Consider the following 21232-nt stretch of genomic DNA (forward strand, 5'->3'; position numbering starts at 1 on the left):
CACGACAGAATAACATGAACCAACATGACACACCATCGCTAAGTAAGGTAATTATATGTAAGCCATAGGAATTTATCATGGTGAATATTTATTGACGTAGTCTTAAACACCCGATTGTCTTGCAAAGATTGTATTGCAATAACTTTACTTACGACTAAATATTTAAATTCGATACCGGGTAAGTCGGTAATACCACATGTTTCCAGAATTTCATTTTATTATGAGAATGGATTATTGATTGCTTTATTTCTGGTTTTTTTTTTTTTTTGCTTAACGTCGCACCAACACAGATATGTCTTACGGCGACGATGGGATAGGAAAGGTCTAGGAAGTGGAAGAAAGCGGACGTGGCCTTAATTAAGGTACAGCCCCGGCATTTGCCTGGTGTGAAAATGGGAAACCACGGAAAACCCTCATCAGGGCTGCTGACAGTGGGGCTCTAACCCACTATCTCCCGATTACTAGATACTAGCCGCACTTAAGCGACTGCAGCTATCGAGCTTGGTATTTCTGATTACTATATATATTCTATTTATCACTGTGAATTCTTAATGAAGCCATGAAAGACACATGTGGTCATAGAAATATGCAAGCACTCAGTGATTTGTAATCAATGGGCACTGAGCAGGATAACCTTATTTTAACTATGTAGTGGTGCAATCTGAGGCCTAGTTATTTGTTTTCGCTATAAGACCTATCTGTGTCGGTGCGACGTAAAGCAAAAAAGGTTGTTTATTTTTATACATCCACTACTGTGTTTGAATAAGTACCACGTAAATAAATGTGAACAGAGGTAGGATTTAGGATGTTATTTGTTTTTCAAGCAGGTTTGATATTTTTTTAAATGTTTACTAGCATAGTTAGGTGATATCCCTCTGTAACTTCAATGTAACATAGTAAATTTCTTTATTTGTTCTTTCATTTGAGTGAGGGAGTAACCGTATTCATTTATGTTTAGTTAGGGAAGGATGGCTCGCGTAAAAATTACGTAAACACCGTACTAGATATATTAGTGTATCTCACACAACAATCAATAACAGGTCATACGAGTTACTGAACTAAAAATTTGGAGAATAAATTATATATATATTTTTTTACCAATTACAGGTGCGTCTTCCTTCTACCTTTCTGTCAAATTCTTTCCTTGCAATTCTGTTTACTGGCATCCTCTTCATGTGACCAAACCACTTCATTCTTGATATCTGAATCTTATTGAGGAGAGAATCATCTATTCCTAATTCTTCTCCAATTTTCTCATTCCTAATCTTGTCTTTCCTGGTTTTCTGGATCATAGTGCATAGGAATTTCATTTCAGCTGCCTGAAGTTTGGAATTATCTCTATTGGTCAGTACTGTGGTTTCGAGACTGTATGTAAGAATTGGTGTATAATAGGACTTGTACAATGTCATTTTTGTTTTCATGGGAATTTGCTCATCCCACAGCAGGTGTCTTACCTGGTGGTAAAATTGTGTTGCCTTATTGATTCGATTGTTCACCTCATGTTTTGCTAGGTTGTCATTTGATATAACGCTATCCAAGTATTTGAAAACTGGAACGCTGTCCAGTTGAGCTTCATTTAACACGACTATTGGTTCTGCTCCTTCCCGATACACTTTCATCACCACCGTCTTGGTCTTGCTGATGTTTAAACCATATTTCTTAAACTCCTCATTCCAGCTTTGTATTCTCTCTCCCAATTCCTCTTCTGAGTCACTCCAGATCGCAACATCATCTGCAAATGTTCTTTCTTTTTAATAGATTTAATGACTACATCCATTACAATAATAAATAGAAGTGGTGACAATGAGCTGCCCTGCTGCACTCCTCTCTTTGTTTCAAACCAGTCCGACAAACCACATCCTACTTGAATACAGCTTCTGTTCCCACTATACAACATTTTCACTTTGTCTATGAGGCTGTCTCGCACTTGAAGTTCTTTCATGCAATGCCAAATCCTTTCCCTTGGTACACTATCGTATGCTTTCTCAATGTCCAAAAATATTAGAAATAAAGGCTTGTTCTTCTCCCAGTATTTTTCCATTAGCATCCTAATTGCAAATATAAGGTCTGTAGTTGACCTTCCTGGTCTGAAACCATACTGCTCTTCTTCCAAAATTGGTTCAACAATATCTCTGATTCTGGTCTCTATTATTTTTTCCAATATTTTCAGCACGAGACAGTAGTGTGATACCACGGTAATTAGCACATTTTCGTCGGCTTCCTTTTTTGAACAGAGGTACAATGATGCCCTTCTTCCAGTCCTCAAGAATAGTATTTTCCTCCCATATCTTGTTGAGCAGTCTATAGAGCCATTTGTAACAGTGAATATTAGGGATACTCAAATAGGATTTCATAGATCCCACGTCGTCGTGAAAACAGTAAAAATTATGTTAATCCAGAAATAGCAAACAACAAACTTCAGTAATTTCCAATATTTTAAATAATAACAACTTCATAAATTGCATGTAAATGATGGAAAGTTATACAGTGGTTTATATTTTTATATTTTATACTAGCTGATGTACCTGTGCTTCGCTACGGGATTCTCATTTAAAGATAAAAATTTCATTGTTCCGTATTGAAAAGTATCACAGTTAAAATTGAAATAATAAAGAGGTTCAACCTATTCAATACCAAAGAATAAGAAATGCAGTGATTACATTCTTATTCAATAATAAGTAGAAGTGGTACCGGTTTCGACCCTAGTCCAGGTCGTCATCAGCCGATTAAAACATGAAAAACAATGCATAGGAAAAAGAAAATGAAAGATCAAGTTCACTCCGGATCAGTAGAAGAGGCGATATGACGGGGGTAGACACTGCGAAATTCAGAAGAAGTAAAATGTAAGTCACTTAAAAGAAACAGTGCGTAATTTTCTGAGCGGCAGTATGGCACACGCAGTGTTAGGCAAAGTCTTATAATGAAAAGCGGAGAACGGTTAAATGAGCTAGCTTGTATACCATTCTCCGCTTTTCATTATAAGACTTTGCATAACACTGTGTGTGCCGTACTGACGCTCAGAAAATTACGTACTGTTTCTTTTAAGTGACTTACATTTTACTTCTTCTGAATTTCACAGTGTCTACCCCCGTCATATCGCCTCTTCTACTGATCCGGAGTGAACTTGATCTTTTATTTTCTTTTTCCTATGCATTGTTTTTCATGTTTTAATCGGCTGATGATTACCTGGACTAGGGTCGAAACCGGTACCACTTCTACTTATTATTGAATAAGAATGTAATCACTGCATTTCTTATTCTTTGGTATTGAATAGGTTGAACCTCTTTATTATTTCAATTTTAACGGGATTCTCAGAAAGACTGACTCTGTGGTTTTCGTAACTGAAGTCAACATAGGTCATTACAAAAACGTCAGTAGGAATGTAGCGATTAAAAGCAATGTTATCTTATAAAAAACTCAATCAAATGAAAAATTGCACATTTTCTCACTTTCAACAAACAGTACTATGGTACCGATCTAACAGTCCAAAGTTCCAGAGCTGGAATGACCTGGCCGCAAACAGCCGTGAACACTTATCTGCCATTATTCCATTCAATATTGCATGCATCTCATTCCAATCAGTGCCACAGAGCAGGGATTGAATAGCTTGAATGCTATCGTGAACCAGTGTGTTTCGTACCAGTAGTATCGGAAAATTTATGAAACAGAGGAATGGCATGTTAAAGAAGAAAGTTACCTAACTCCCCAGCTACTTCCTGCCAATATTTAGGCAGACAGTTACACTCGTACGACTGGGCGAGTTGGTCTTGTGGTGAGGGACGCGCAGCTGTGAGCTTTCATCTGGGAGATAGTGGATTTGAATCGTACTGTCGGCAGCCTTAAAGACGTTCTTCCGTGGATTCCCATTTTGACACCAGGCACCATACCTGAAGACCAAGGCAGCTTCCTTCACACTCATAGCCCTTCCCTATCCCATCGTCGCCATAAGACCTAACTGCGACGGTGCGACGTAAGGCAAATTAAAAAAAAAAATACTCTGTACGCAGCAGTAATCCTATCTATCGGAGATGAGTGGCAACAGAGGACAAAGCACATCACAACAAACAATGGTCAATGTAATGTTATTCTTGATCAGTTTTATGAGCTTTCTATATTGTAGGCCTTCACATTTAGTTTTCTTTTGACTCTGTGATCTTAGGGCGTCTTATAAAATTATTTATAGCGTAGACTGTAGTTCCTTATTCTCCGACTTTACATACTGATTTCAATAAAACCCGTCTACCCATTTTCTCGTGACTTGGCGCTGATAAGGACTTAGTAACAAAAATCCAAAGTCATGAATATCTTTTTATCACAGCCGGTATGGTAACAATATATAAGACATAAATGATCAGAAATATAATACTGTATAACTTTAGTTATGTAGTATTTATTGATACGACTATTAATAACATAACTATTTGGGAATTAAATTTTAGGCCTACCCATAAACTACCATTTCGTTCAGCGTGAATAATATTATTTATAGCCTAGATTATAGTGACTTATTTCCCGACTTTGCATATCGATTTTCATTAAGATAGGACCACTAATAACATAAATATTTGAGAATTCCATTGTAGGCCTTCCCCTAAACTACCATTTTTCTCAGCTTGAATACAATTATTTATGGCCTAGATTGTAGCGACTTATTCCTCGACTTTCCTTACAGATTTTCGTTAAGATACGGCCATTAATAAATAGTTGAGAATTAAATTTTAGGCCTTCCCCTAAACTACCATTTCACTCAGCGTGAGTAAAATTATTTATCGCCTAGATTATAGCGACTTATTCCCCGACTTTGTATACCGATTTTCATTAAGATATGACCACTAATAACAGAAATATTTGAAAATTAAAGTTTAGGACTTCCCCTAAACTACCATTTCACTCAGCGTGAATAAAATGATTTATGGCCTAGATTGTAGCGACTTATTACCCGAGTTTGTATACCGATTTTCATTAAATTCTCTTCAGCCGTTTTCTCGTGATGCGTGTACGTACATACATACATACATACAGACCTACCATCCTTTTTAAATTCTGAGCAATGTACAGACAAAACTCTTATTTTATATATATAGATTTATTATTTGCAAGGAAAGTATGTCATATTTAAATAATAAAGAATGGTTAAGAAAGGGAGAAATGACTCCAGCAATTTATGTTGGAATGTTCTAAGAAAATGAAAAGTTAATAACCCACATGATGAAAAATTGTAATTTATTATAATGCAATAATTAGTGATATTAATTTGCAGTCAAAACACTTAACTGATGGTTATTAAACTATGATGGTATAATACACTTTAGATCAATGATGATAAAAAAAATGAAGGCTTTGTCAAATAATAAGATGAATTACTAATGTGAAAGTTAATTAATTAATTAATTAATTGTATAAAAAAAGCCATATTCATTCATGATGATAGTAAAATTCAGGAAAGCTTTTAAGCTGGCATTAGAACAAGATTTCAACTTGTTTGCAGCTTGATATTCTATGTTTATATTTTCACTATTCGTCGATAGAATATGGTAATTATGTTTCCTCTATCGTTAATAAAGATTTAATATTATAAAAATCAGTCTGAGTCAAAATAGATTTTCTTTTATACTATAGTATAGATGGCCCGTAGTTAGATAATCCTTATTAGCAGCCAGGAGGCGACGAAGAACTGATCACCAACGAGATAGATCTCCAGTAGCGGTTAGTATATATTTTTTATAGCAGCCGAGGCAAGAACCAGTACAAATTAATGCGAGCTCTACAGGTAAAGGGTGCAATACATATGGTTCACTGTTTGTTCTTCACCGCAGTTGCACTTGTTGTCCTCTGATATGAAGCCCCATAACTTAAGTGAGGATTTAGTCCTGCTGACACCAGTTCTTAATTGGTTAAGGGACCTCCAAACACTCCAGTCTTCATTGTAGCCAGCCGGAAAATGTTCATGTGGCTCCATCCATTCTTGCTGTTTGGATTTCCACAAAGAAAGTCTTGCCTTAGCTGGTGGTCCTTTCAAGGGCTTTGATGACTGGAGGAAACTTTTCCTGGATTTCAGCCTAGATTGAGATTGTTGATGACCAAACAGCGGGTGAGCTTCAACATTCTCAACCTTCAGTCGTTCTTGATCGGCAGCGACTTCTCGACTAATACCTGGAGACAATATAGCTCTTCAACAGGAGTAGGTTACAGGCATCCTGTGATTAATCTACAAGTTCCATTCAGGGCAGGGTCCACAGTCTTGGCGTGGTATGATCTATACCACACAGGAGATGCGTATTCTGCACCAGAGTAATACAGAGCCAATGCAGTGGTTCTAAGAACTTGTGGCTTTGCACCTCAGTTTGTACCTCTCAGCTTCCTCAGGATGATGTTTCTGGCACTGACTTTGTGCTTGATGTTGAAACACTGTTCCCTGAAAGTGAGGGAGCAGTCCAGTGTTACTCCTAGGTACTTTGGGGTGAAAAAGTTCCAAGAGGGTTTCATTCCAGGGGACATGTAATTTCCTTGATGCCTCTGTTCTTGAGGTGTAAAGCACAAAGCAGAGATTTTGATGGATTCGGCTTTAGGTGGTTAGCCTTGTAGTATATGCCTAATTCCTTCAGAACGTTGTCCAGAGTGAGTTCTACGTCTTCAAAAGTTGCACTCTGGCAGGCTAATGCAAGGTCGTCTGAATACAGTGGAACCTCGATTATCCATTCCTGGAAAATGTGTTTTCCTGGAATATGCATTCAAATTACGTGGTCCAGCAAGCATCGTAATTAAATCACTTTGTAAAAGTCCCGCATTATCCATTCCTCGAAGAAAAGATTTCCTGTATCAACCGTCCAGAAATTCCAGTCCCATCAACGCTAAATCCTCAATCAATCGTTTTTTAATAAACTGTATCTCATAAAAGGGCGGGTATGGCATGGATCTTGGCGTTAACGCCCCGTCATAGCGACAATTAGAGCAAGTACTGTACCGGCACTGGAAAAGCGATCGACTGTGAACTTGCATAAGGGACCATCTTAGCATCGCATTTGGGTGATATTGTTCAGAGAATCTCGGAAAATCATAAAGCAGAGAGTGGTCACAACAATTGTAAGGAGACATGGCGCATTTCGACAGCTCTGGTTGAAGATGGAACGAGTTTCGTCAAATGTTCGCACTTATAAAACGTCCATATTATGTCCAGGGTTAGATGTTCATATTTTTTCGATCGTACTGCCGAACAGGTTTACGGCACTTTGCTCAGGGCACTGTAGAGTAACTGGGCTTTCAGGCAGGAATCGAAACTGCTCCTTCTTAACACAAATTCAGTATTTTAATGTTATCGTACATGATTATCTTAGCGAGACCAGAACAGATGTTGCACCTTACATTAAAACAAAAAAAAAAAGCCATGGGAGGTCCTGGGATTGCCTATTACTGTTTAGGTCCTAATGTATGACTGGGAATTTTACGTTTTCGTGTTAAAATACCAAAAACCGCAGTCGTTTTATTTCCGCACGTTACATTTAAGTGGTTGGTACCATTTCCAACTCGCACTGACATATGCAGCGAGCGCGCTTTCCAGATGACCTCAAGGTCACGAATAACCGTAATTTCTGAAGTTTTGATGATATTTCTTTTATCTTTCCAATTTGAATGAATTTGTGACATGCAGAATTGAATATAATGCATTCGAGAACTTTTAAGAATCGATACATTCGAAACCATGTTTTCGAGTTCAACATAGCCTTTAAAAGTCGATGTAGGCCTAATTTACGCGGTTCGAGATTTCCAGAAGCTGACTACGAACAGTATACCGGTGACCAAATTACAATGTAAGATTAAAAAAAAAAAAGGGATTTCGCCATCATGTTGGACGCTTTTGTATCTAATGTGCTTTATTTTATTAGATGAGAGATTTCCTTCCAGTGCATTATATTGTAGCTAGTGTGTTCGACAGAATTATCTTCTCTTTTCTCAATATCTGTTTAACCCACGAACAAAAATGGGAATTTTCAGAATTGTGGTCGATTGTCGTTTGGTTTGGCGTTATTAGATTTTTCGAAGAGTTTGGCTAGCGTAACCAAAGTTGCCGAACTGAAAGTTTTCACGAGAAAATGACGAAGATTCGCCTGTAAAACTGAATATAAAGTATCGAGATTTTCAACTCGCGTACCGGTAATTAATGCGGTTTCATGGTCTAACTCGCCTGCCTCTCATCCAGAGGGCCCGGGTTCGATTGCGACCAGGTCAGGCAATTTTACCTGGATGTAAGTCTGGTTCCAGGTCCACTCAGCCTACATGATTACTAGAGACAGGAATTTGCCTATTTGCCTATTTTATTCCTGTGTTCAGAAACGTAGGCTTTTGAGAAATAAATCCGTTTTAGGGTCTTTTTAGCTACTTTTCGTTGGTTTTATTGTGCCTATGAATGCCTATTTCAGGGGTTTGTGTCTATTTGGAGTATATTTGCCTATTTGATGCCTTTTGACTATTTTAAAAAAGCCAATTTTCTTCCAGTGCATTATGTTGTAGCTAGTGTGTTCGACAGAAATGTCTTCTCTTTTCTCAATATCTGTTTAACCCACAAACAAAAAAATTAGAATTTTCAGAAGTCACCAGAAATAGTTCTAGGGAAATTTCCATCATGGGAAACAAGGAACAATTTGACCTCGAAGCCTCTGACCCCTCCAACCTCCTAAGATATATGCGAGAACCAGTCGTCGAACTATGTTGCACAACCCATATGCCATGTACCTTCCTTTCGATGCGATCTGCTGTACGCGTACGCTTTACGTTCGGAACGTGTTGCGACTTATTGTGAAGTGGAAGAAGAAAGCGTTTGCGGCAATGCCCACAGAAAAATCGTCGAGGTTCAACTGGCTGAAGAAGTGGAGGTAAGGAGGTAAATTCCTTTGTTCCTTTTATTTTTTGGGATTGAGAACTATGATCGCACTTTATTGTAGCATATATAGGGCTATTAATTTATGTATTGTGGCAAGTTGTTTTGTTGCAATACTGTATTAGTCATGAACTTTCAATAATTTATATTGCTAAAAATGCAAATAATCATTAAATTTCTGAACAATGCTGTCAATGTAATATGAGAGGAGGTTAACTTTTTATCTCTTGGAGAATTTCATACGACGTCGCGATAATATTAGGCTTATGTGAGAACTTACGATATCAAGTAATAGAGGAAATGAGATCGTATGTAGGATATGTTTACTAAATAGAAGGATATGGTAATATTTTATGGAATTATTAAAAGATTGAGACTATGACAGAGTAGGTAGGAACACTGTCCTTGATGACAGTTAGAAATACGTAAAGTTGGAATGAGTTAATGATATTATGGTGAAGTGATATGCTATATTGATATGAAATGTGAAGTGATGGTTTTAAATGTGAATAATGATATGAGGTCATGATGATTAATGATGATGATGATTATTGTTTTTCGTGAGTATGATCATAGTTTGTTTTAAGGGAGATAGTATTCCAAGTTATGTTGATATTTTTGTTGTAGATCACCAAATGTTTCTTGAAGAGGAAAATGATATAAATCAACCACACCAGCTCAAATATAATGCATTGGAAGGAAATTGGTTTAAAAAAAAAAACTAGTCAAAAGGCATTAAATAGGCAATTATATACTCCTGATAGGAACGAACCCTTAAAATAGCCTAAAATGAATTTATATCTTAAAAGCCTATGTTTTTGTACAAAGGGATAAAATAGGCAAGATCTCATCCCTCCTGATTACTAAAGTTAATTTAATACAACATTTAACTGAACTTAGAGCAACAACTCTCATATCATGGAAAAGGTAAGTTCCTTTTAACCCCTACTAACAATCTCTATTCTTTTCCACAAAAATAAAATGGTGTCACATTTACATTGAGAAATGACACGTTTTGACAAAACAATTACTTTAACTGACTACTGACTGATTGACAGCTGATCCCAGAGCAAATGATACCCAAGGACATTATAGATACCAAATTATATTATTACCTGGAGTGAGGAGTTAGACGTGCATGCCCTGCAGGGGAGAGGGCAGGACCCTTGCGATGTGTCTTTGGAGAGCATACAGAACATGACTCATCAGAGCAGCTGCTCAGAGAACGCGAACTGGCTGAAAGAGAAGCTACTCGTGGACTTCTCCGAGATGATGGCCTACGCTGTGGAACACTTTGTTGCTGTAACACAAATATAGTGTGGACTTTTAGAATCTAAAAAATTGTGCAATAAGCAGACATTTATGACATTAAAAATGCTTCAACATGGCCTTTAAAACACAAATATGACTTTATAACTTTATTCAATTTGATATTCTAAATTTTACTATTAATCAATCCAGTGTTCACCAATTTATAATTTGGGTAAAAAATGTAAATTTTTCCTCGCCCCAAGGTAGTGCAACTTTTTAAAGGCATACTCCCCAATGGAGGTGAGCTGCATGTAACTATTTAACCACATACCAGCACTTATGCCAATCTAAAATTTCTGGCAGTACTGGGAATCAAATCCAGGTCCCCAAGGACAGCAGCTAATAGCGTTAACTGTTAACACTACAGAGAAGGCCTATAATTTTCGTAATCCTACTTCAAATATTCAGGGTTCTTTTAACGAGTATATATTCTCATCACTGTAGTAGCATCACTGGCCAAGTAAGCCCTGAAAAAAGAGAGATGGACCAATTTTGAAGCAAATGCAATTCCAGAACTTTTCAGCACACACAAAAATAAACCTACAGTATTTAGCAAAGTACTGTGTTATGGTGGGGCTGTTCTGTTGCACAGTATGGTACCAAAAAGTACAACTACACCTCTGTGGTTCACTCCACTGATTCTCATGTTAGGAAAAACACTTCACCAAGAGCTCTCTCACTTTCTTTCTCTCTTTCTTTCTTATTGTGTGATGGAACAAATCATCACATTTCTTAATTATTTACTAAATGAACTACCTCTCTATGTCGTGTAGTAGTATTTTATTATAAGGCAACACTGAACTTCAACAATGTACCTTATAGTTTGTTTTATGGTGGGGCTGTTCTGCTGTGCAGAACTGTACTTCATGGACGGTGCGCAATTTCTGTCTGAGTGAATGGGAAGCCAAGCTAGTAGTAGTTGTCGCCTACGAGAGGCAATACAATTAATATTGCAGCACAACTTCTTTGTTTAGCGTGATCTGTTGAGATCCAAGACTGCATAAATATCGTACCATTTGATCCATGGATTGTGTAAATACTACAGCAGATACTGTTCATGGATGGAACAGTAATGAAAGGATTTACCTTGCACATCATGTATTTCCCTGCTGCTTGACCTAGCCTTTCCAGGTTATTACCAAAATATTCCCACAATTTCTTTTTGGATTCAATGACTATTTGTTTCGCTCTGTTTCATCTATGTAGAATTCCTTGTCTGCATCAGCCCTTGTTTGGAGCCATTTCTGATGAGCCTTCTCTTTATGTTTACAAGCTGTTCTCATTTCATCATTCCACCAAGATGTTAGCTTTTTCCCATCTTTACACAGAGTTGTTCCTAGGCATTCCCTTGCAGTTGCTACTACAGCATCCCTGTATACCACCCATTCTTTTTTTATACCCTAAATCCGCTTACTGTCCACTGTTCGGAACTTCTTACTAATTAAATCCATGTACTTCTGTCTAATTTCCTTGTCCTGGAGATTTTCTACCCTTATTCATTTGCAGACAGATTTCACTGTCTCTATCCTAGGCCTACAGATCTTAGTTCACGACAGATCAGATAGGGGTCTGTTTCATAGAAAAATCCCCGAGAACCCTGTACATTCCTAACAGACTTCCTGAATTCGAAGTTGGTTAAAATATAGTCTATTATGCATCTGGTACTCCTAGCCTCCCATGTGTAGCGGTGAATAGCCTTATGCTTGAAGAATGTATTTGTAACTGCTAAACCCATATTAGCACAAAAGTCCACCAAACGCTTCCCATTCCCATCAGCTTCCAAATCTTCCCCACATTTACTAATCACCCTTTATATCCTTCAGTTTTATTTCCAACTCTCGCTTTGAAATCGCCCATTAGCACTATCCTACCCTTGCTGTTCACCCTGACTATGATGTCACTCAATGCTTCATAAAACTTGTCAGTTTCATCCTCAACTGCACCCTCAAATGGTGAATACACTCCGACAATTCTCATCCTAATTCCTCCAAATGCCAAATCTACCCACATCATTCGCTCGTTTACATGCCTAACAGAAACTATAGTTGCGTTTAATAGTATTACTGATGAACAGCCCTACCCCAGACTCTGCCCTTCGCTTTTTAACACCCATCAAATACACTTTATAATCTCCTATCTCTTCCTCGATATCTCCCCTTACCCTAATATCACTTACTCTTAACACATCCAGATGCATCCTCTTTGCTGACTCAGCCAGTTCTACTTACTTTCTTCTATAAGCCCCATTAATATTGACAGCTCCCCATCAAATTTCATTTTGTTCGCCAAGTTGTTTCCAAGGATTCCCTCGCCTGTCAAATGGGAGTGGGATTCCGCTACTACCGTATGTCTGAGGCTTGCTTAAAATGTTCTGAGCTCGGTAAATTCATGAAGCAGCATGCTACCCTACTTACACATTGTCCAAGTGAGGATCTCTCCTATAATGGGTTAGGGACCACGGTGGATTGTATAGCCCTAGCCGCCTGAGCACAAGGAAGGCCAGGACTCAGATTATGTCCGAGATGCCCACTCCTATTCCGTAGCAACTGGTATCTAAGCCACTCAGCCGTTGCCCGTGGTTCACGAACTAGCACGTGACTACAGAAACCCACACGATGGTAAATATGTGTATGTTGGGTAATCAGTCCAAAGGCTGGTTTGATCCTCCATAGCTCCGCCAAAAGCTGCCATAAATGGATTAGGTGTCACTGAAGATGCGTACTAGGGAAATGACGAGTGAGGCAGTTTCCCGTTGCTTTCCTCACCAAGCCAGAAGTTGCTATTACATATCAGTATGCCAAGCCCACTGAAATGCATGCACCAACCGACCCTAGGAGCGATATTTTATATCTATACAATTACTTAATTCTATTCCTTTCTTTACAATACTTCTAGAGTTTAACACTAACAATTTTATGTCACCCTTACTCGACGCCATGCCTCCTACACTGTCATCACCGCTTCCAGGTCCACCCCGTTTCACTGAATGTACCTCGCTTTAACTCTTCCGAACAAACCTCGTAACTTATACGTACCATTGTGGTTCAAGTGAAGGCAGTAGTAGACCAAGCACAGAACCTTGGGGTAAACCAGTATTAGCTAATCATCAACCCAAACACATTCCATCAAAGAAAACTCTCTGAGAATGATGGGACAAGTATGATTCAAACCATGACAAAGCATTTTGTGACAATCCGATTGACTTTTAACTTCACTAGAAGTAATTCATAGTTTACACAGTTGAAAGCTTTTCTGGAACTGAACAGACAAAATAGTGATTTGTCTGTTAAAAGTTGATTGTATATCGTTGGTGATTTTTTAAGAGAGCCGTTGTGCCATGACCTTTCTTGAAAACAGATTGCTTGCGATTTAGTATGTTGAAATAACTCAAAAAGTCACATTGTTGTTTGTGTTCTTTTCCAAGTCTACGGTCTTCTTAGGTAGTGGATGTACAGGATGTCAGAAATACAGCTGTATGTTTAATTATAACTCTTACAGATAAAAGAATGACCCCATTAGAATGTCAAGACCTGACACAATCAACACACAATAATGCAACAAAAAACATCAACAATATTGAGTCATATAACTGCCTCAATTGTTCTCTGTAAACATCACAGCATAGTCAACAGAGCTTTGGAAAATCATTCACTGCTTTCCAATTCATGAACAACGGTATGACACGAATTTCTTCCTCAATGACCGTTTTCAGCATCTTTAAATTTGACCATATTAATGGTCTATATTGGTCCGTATCGACTACTTACAGCGATAAACTTACTGAACTGAATAAACAGGAGATGAAAAATCTGCCTGGTCAATATTGATCAAAAACAGATTGAATATATGTTAATTACTTGTACATGTTCCGAGAACATATTCTCTTCTTCAGCGAAAGTATTTCACAATTTCAATGACTTGATTAAAACAGATATTCAATAATTAGTATAAAATTACTTTAAATAACTGAAATATAGCTATTACATAACATCCATTTTTCATCTTCAGAGGTCTGAAACTAATAAAATGGTCCACTCAGTTAACACTGAACACTTGTTCTTCTGAGACTGTGAATGCAAATCAGCTGTGCTAACCAATGTAATACGGTTGAGACTTCTTAACTCTTATAGGAAGATTTTCTGTTATGAACCATGATGGGGATGAAGGTTATAGACTCATTACTATTTAATTTTCTTTATTTTTTATAGCATATTAGTTTGCCAATTTAAACAGTGAATTTTTTTCTGCCAAAATTTCATTTAAATTTATGTCACTGTTACTTTTCTGTGACAAGTATATGAACAATTTCTCCAAGATACTCATGTGATTTCCTTCCTGAACTGTGTATAGATCACCTAGACAACATCTCTGGTCCATGCACTCATGATCGGAGCTCGAGGTACAATCCCTGAATTTCTTGTACAGCTATGGGATTCTCTCAGTCTCAACCGGAGAAGACTTTGCGACATCGCTATCGCCGTAATATGAGGTTCAATAATCATACATCATGCCACATTCCAAATTTATTCCTGAACCTTGTGATTGTTATTTCTATCTGGCACACTAGCAAACTCACCAGTAACTTAGAAGACAAAATACTGTGCATACTTTGTCCTTATGGCAGCCTCTTCAAGGGGTACTTTCTATTAATTAATAATTTCATGTCCTTGTCCACTTTAGTAAAACTATGGTGGTTGTTATGCATAAACACATGATCTATAGTACTGATTGACTATCAATTTTGTTTGAATTAAATAAGATATTATTGTTCATTCTAAAAGCTATTTCAAAGGTACGTCTTTTAAAAATCTTAGCTGTTTTCTTTCTGATCTTTAAGTAGAGTTGTTTTAGCCCTCATTTTTGTCAGTAGTCTCCCATGTACTGCTGGAGTTAGGAAGAAAATGCATGAGAATATTCTCTGTAGAAAACTTAATTATAAGTAAACTTTGTGAAATCAATTCTATAATAGGACTAACTGTTCAGGTGTCGACCTCTCAATGTAAAGGTTAGCACTATTAGCTGCTGTCCTCGGAAGCCTGGGTTCAATGCCTGGTACTGCCAGATATTTTAAGATGGAAAAGGGATAGTACGTGGTTAAAAAGGTACATGAAGCTCAGTTTCAAATGAGGGTGTGTCTGGAAAGAACTACACCACGTCGAGGAATACGAGGATACATGTTTACTATTCCTATTTTTTAAATAACTATTCAGGCAGCGTATTAGCTTTAAAGAGTGCCAGATGCTCAATTTTTTTGACTGGCTCTCCCTTTTTTAAAATTATTTTTTAAGTACTGGCTCTCCTGATAAGCTAGCATATATAGCATATAATAATCTGGAGGAAGCTTTTTCATGATAAAAAGGTTACCAAAATTGGCCATGTGATTCCTTACATTATTGTCTGGAAATTCATGCACTAACAACATTTATTAGTATTAGTAAAGATTATTGCTGATGATGATGATGCTTGTTGTTTAAAGGTGCCCTAATATCTAGGTCATAGTACAGATTATTATGCGTCAGCTTGCAAACCACCTTGGATCAGTTACATAAATAAAAATAAGCATCAATCTCACAATGACAATACATTTTAATTATATTTAAGGTGTATCAACAGAGAAGAGGAAAAGGAAATACAGTACAGTACTGCATAAGGATAAGGCTAATAATAATAATAATAATAATAATAATAATAATAATAATAATAATAATAATAATAATAATAATAAACAATGATTTAATATTCATGTGGGTAAGTATACCTTCACATTCCAGGTATATTCCATTATGGGTTGTCATTTCCTTATCAAAAATTTGTGGATCCTGACAATGAAAACCTTAATAACACGCCGTAATGAATGTTAGATATCTGTTTGTTAATGGAGACTCCATCACACATAAATTGTTGTAAAAAATGCATCCAAATAATTCTGGTTATAGAGTAGGCAAAACAAACTATAATGATACTCAACTGTTGAGCAAACCACTTACACGAGTTGTCTGAGGTTCTGGAGTCCGAGGACGCCTTTCACGTTCTCGTTCCCTTTCCCTGCTTCTGGATCGTGGTCGAGATGGCAATGGAGGGGATCGTACACGACTTCTGCGTCGTGGTCGAGGAGACCGGCTCCGTGAACGTTTGTGGCTGCTGTGTGAACCATGTGGTGAATTATTACCACCACCGTACAACTCCTTGTATCCACTATGCCGCCATCTGTGAACACACAAAAGATCTCCTAAATCAGTATAAAGAAACATTATAAATCTGCTTAAAATACAATTTAATTATTGAATAAAGAAAATTAATACATATATTGTATTTTCATGGGTTGTTTCACAATGCAATGGAAAGTAGGGTATTTGGTGCCCCAGAAAATTTGAGCAGAAGTACTGGAAACAATAGTTCAAAGATTCATTAGCATAAATCTCAGGTTAATGGGACGATTAGTTCATGAGGAGGGTATATACTTTGGCGTGTTTCGTTGTCCATTACTTGATTTTGTGCACCATCCACTCTTATCTCCTTATGTTATGAGTCTCTCACTTCGCTCAGTTCATTATGATAGTGATGGGCAGTCTAAGATGAGATCTTGAGATTTTTTTGAGACCAGCGCAGGCACTATATCTCACGAGAAATTTCGAGAGATCTCAAGAGCGGTGTTCCCGCATTGTGTGGCAAACAGCGTGTCGTAGGCCTACAGGTAGAAGGAGCTGAACACTGTTGGTGCCAAGCATGCAAACAGCCAACCACAGGCCTCCTCCATTCCGCAAATGTGTGTCAACAAGCAACTAAGGCGTTCATTTCTTTCATTTCTACTGGATCTATTTTGACACAGTATAACATAATTATAAAGGATACGCATTCTGGCATTGTATGCAGCGGTAAGTTCACGAATTAGTAGGCTAAGCGCAGAAACTGATGGCTACTGTAGGTAAACCTACCTAGATACTAGATGCGTGCATTATTCGAACTTGAGACGGGGCAAGATGTGCCTTGCTGCATATGTAACCACCAATTTGCATGAGTGTAACATGTGATCTAAAATGCCTGCGTTTGCTCCAATTCTTTCGACAGGTTAGGTGTACATTGTTATCAGATCCCACATTCAATATCATATGACCACTGCTTGTGTTTACCAATATTTTGGTAAACAGTCAATACTATGTGATAAATTTTTCTTTTATATTATTACATTTCACATTTACAATATATCTAGTACATGTTTCGAGAACATGCACACTCTTTTTTTTTTTTTTTTTTTTTTTGCTATTTCCTTTATGTCACACCGACACAGAGAGGTCTTATGGCGATGATGGGACAGGAAAGGCCTAGGAGTGGGAAGGAAGTGGCCATGGCCTTAATTAAGGTACAGCACCAGCATTTGCCTGGTGTGAAAAATGGGAAACCACGGAAAACCATCTTCAGGGCTGTCGACAGTGGGGTTCGAACCCACTATCTCCCGGATGCAAGCTCACAGCTGCGCAACCTTAACCGCACGGCCAACTCACCCGGTGCACATTCTCTTCTTCAGCTAATTAGGTTAAAATTTGTGTATACAATAAGATCTAATGAAAATGGGGGCCCCCTTTAAGAAAGCTAAAAATATGCAACACTAAAAATTGATGGATAGTGGCACCGAATTAAATTCCATCTTGTCAACACTAAAAATTGATGGATAGTGGCACCGAATTAAATTCCATCTTGTCATTTCAATATAAACAAAGTAGGATGATGTCTATATGGATAAAATGTTGAGTACGAGCACTGTTGCGATGTGACATTATTGTGTCCTTGGTGATCCAATATTCCCTTATAAAATTCAAGTAGGATGATATTAAGAATAATATAAAATGATGTAAAACCAAGTTGTCAAGCAGATACCCTCAGTTAGTAGGTGTTTACGCAGCCAAGTTGATATGAACTTTATATGGTCTGTAAGGAAGGGTAAAACAGAACTGTAAGTGCAAGAGTGTAAAATAAACAAAATGAAATACAATGCATAAAAAATTATTAAAACTTACCTATGTTATAATACAAGTGGTGCGCAAGGCTGTCATGCGACTGTCAAAGGGATATAAAAGCAATTGAAGTTGATCAATGACTGATTGCGGACTTGCAGTGGGAGGTGCGGCGGATGGAAGGAGGGGTGGAGTGTGCAGTCACGTGTTGTTACAGTCATGTATCCCCCCTTACGCGCTTTCCCTCATTCTCTTTTGTCCTCTTTCTAGAATACTGGGTCACCAATTTAAACAACCGATCTTCCTCTGCCATGTGTTTATTAAGGCTATTTTCACTATCAAATTTTTGTAATTTGAAAATTTCTAACTTCTCAAGGGCATTCATTTGTTTATCTTTATTTAACGGGTGTAATAAAACCATGTCCCGTTCAATATTAGTGAAATGATGCTTGTTTTCATACACATGTTCACACATGGCAGAGTATCTGGAATATTTTCTTGCATTCACATGCTCTTTATAACGTACCAACACACTTCTTCCCGATGACAGTTTGTATACTCCCGACTTACTGAAAATACTATTGGTGTTTACGCCATTCGAATTGAATAAAATGTTATTATTATTGCGCCCTTCCCGCGTCCAGGTCGAGACACACAAGATCCAGGCTAGCTCAAATAGGATCACATTTGTCGCTATTCACAGTTTACGGGCTATGGGTTCCGCATTAGAGACAAGATCACCGATTTATGCTAGTAGAAATACTTAACTTATGCAGAGGACGTCTCCTACTCGTATTCCTAGTTAGTTTCTACCTGCGGCTTACGAAATTACCAAGTTGTTAGTCCTTACATCTAAGCAACTATTCTAAAAGTCATTAAAAGAATGGTTAACTTTTACTATGCAACATTTATTGTAAATCAAGAAAGGTTAGACGCAAAAGGTTGTCAAGATTTCCTCTTTGAAATGGTAAGTAATGAGTATTGATATATGTCCCAAAATTCATCTCGAAATATTACATTAGAGACATTGAATCGAAATAAAATATCAAATTACGATAATTAAAAATGAAAAACATTACAATAAATGATATTCATTGAAAAATACTAGATTGAAAATATCGGATTGAAAAGAAAATAGTTTAAGTTAGACAAAGACTAGATGCATCTAATTAAATGAATGAAAATTAGATTAGAACACACTATATACACTGTCGTAGATTGAGAGTCTTTAAATGTCGGACACAGTTTCCATATTTGGTAATGAATAAATCAAAAATTGGAATCACATCTTTCATCATGTAAATTCTTGAAAAATTATTCTGAAAATTCTACTTGCTTTCATCTCATTTTTGTTAATTCGTTGCAATAGGTTAACTTTGTTTGACTGAAATTATTTGTGTCCAAATACACAACCAGATTGACATGGGAAAATATCTTCGGAAATATTTAAAACAGTTCATATGAATCACGTCTTTCAAACATGTTCTCATATTTCTTAGCATTTCTTCTTACAGAAACAAAGACAACTCCCTTCAAGTCAATATATTCCTTAAAAAATTATGATTAAACATCATATCTAGAAATTATGCAGGTCGTTCTCTTATTTGAGACCATTAATTAATTCAAGTGCACATCTATGTCATAACATTGTGTTATCAAGTGTATCTGACAATCACTCCCCCAAAACATACTGTAATCAGGTGGTCTACCTTGTGCGAAGACTTCACTTACTACCAACAACTCTTATTTGTTAAGCTAATGAGCCATTCCCTGAATGCCTCAATATACGTAATATGGTAATCATAGCAACGCATCAATTATTCACATGCAAGAAGCAGGGTACGAACTCTGAAGTTCCGTTATAAGCAAGCTGGGCGCGGTATGGAATGGAATTTTCCAGAGGGTAGCTCTCCAGTTTGAATTCGAAGCGAGTCGTTGCCATGGTTACTATGCACGCTACCGGCGTTCAAACTTTCAAACTTTACAGATTTGTGTGTGGGAGTGGCTAGATTAAAATGAAGAGAGCTCTACAACAAGGTGCCAGGATGACCAACTTCGAACTCGCAGTAATGCATCTCGAGATTGTCAGCGGTCATTTCCCAATTAAGCTAGGATTCCACAGTTCCAAACTAAATATCACCTGCAATCATAACTATCATTCACTCTTGGATCCTAATAATGTCATTTCGAGTCTCTATTTAATAATTTCATTTGAACGAGAAGTCGTTGACAAGGAGAAAGCCGGTCAACCGTCAACCAACCACCGTTAGCCGTGGGTGCGCCTTGTGACACAAAGGGGTAGGTGGTTACTTAAGGAGCCCTGGTGGGGTAAGCGTCCTCATTCTTCTGAACTTGGTGGTGCGAGTAACACGCTGTCCGCGAACGGGAGACTTTCTTTGTATTAACAAAGGACCGTTATACACTTGTGCGCGTGTATAGTTTATTTTCATCTCGAGCAAGACAATTACAGGACAGTTTAATGTCCTAAGTTATAATTCGCCGTGTCCATAGACCACGAGTTGGTCCCACGAAGATTTTACTTAGAAATTCAAATTAATTAAAGCTCGAGCGCTGCGCGTGAGATTGATGAACACCCGAACTGTGACCGGTATCTCACAGCGGTTTTTGAACGGGTTACATGCGTCGTGTGCGTTTTGTACATTTAGCCGCTACATAAACTTATATCGATTGGGTTTGAACCCTTAAACTGATGACACATACTTCGGACTAATATTTATGTATAGGCTGAGCCAATTACAGCCTAACATCAGGATCGGCATCGTGTATAGTGTACACATTAAGCGGTGAAGAAGTTGGTATTAATCTACTTGTATTCTGCAGAAACCCAGGAGAGAATCATGGAGGAACGTGGTATCAACGTCCGGACCTGCCAACCATTGTGTAGCACCGGAATTATGAGCAGCTAAACAGCCTAGACATGTGGCTGAGGAATCCGGGGTGAATGACGACTGACTACAAAAGATAAGTACCAAAATCCAATGTTAAATGGCATGATATACGTGTAGGGAAAGTAGATTCAGGTTAGGGAAATTAGCTACTATTTAGTCTTGTTAAATAACAGCTATTGCAGCTG

At 37.6% G+C, this 21232-nt stretch overlaps 1 protein-coding gene across 4 annotated transcripts in view; it reads right to left on the reverse strand.

Annotated features, from left to right (window-relative positions):
- LOC136856876 (serine/arginine repetitive matrix protein 2) overlaps nt 1-21232 on the reverse strand; it is a 120009-nt gene that overhangs the window by 51943 nt on the left and 46834 nt on the right. For all 4 annotated transcript variants that reach the window (XM_067135090.2, XM_067135091.2, XM_067135093.2 and 1 more), the window contains 2 exons: nt 16174-16393; nt 9991-10175 (listed from right to left, as the gene is read on the reverse strand). In XM_067135090.2, the coding sequence (XP_066991191.1) occupies nt 9991-10175; nt 16174-16393 (405 nt within the window). The remainder of the gene's footprint in view (nt 1-9990; nt 10176-16173; nt 16394-21232) is intronic.

The sequence above is a fragment of the Anabrus simplex genome, chromosome 1, assembly GCF_040414725.1.
Source record: "Anabrus simplex isolate iqAnaSimp1 chromosome 1, ASM4041472v1, whole genome shotgun sequence".
NCBI lineage: Eukaryota > Metazoa > Arthropoda > Insecta > Orthoptera > Tettigoniidae > Anabrus > Anabrus simplex.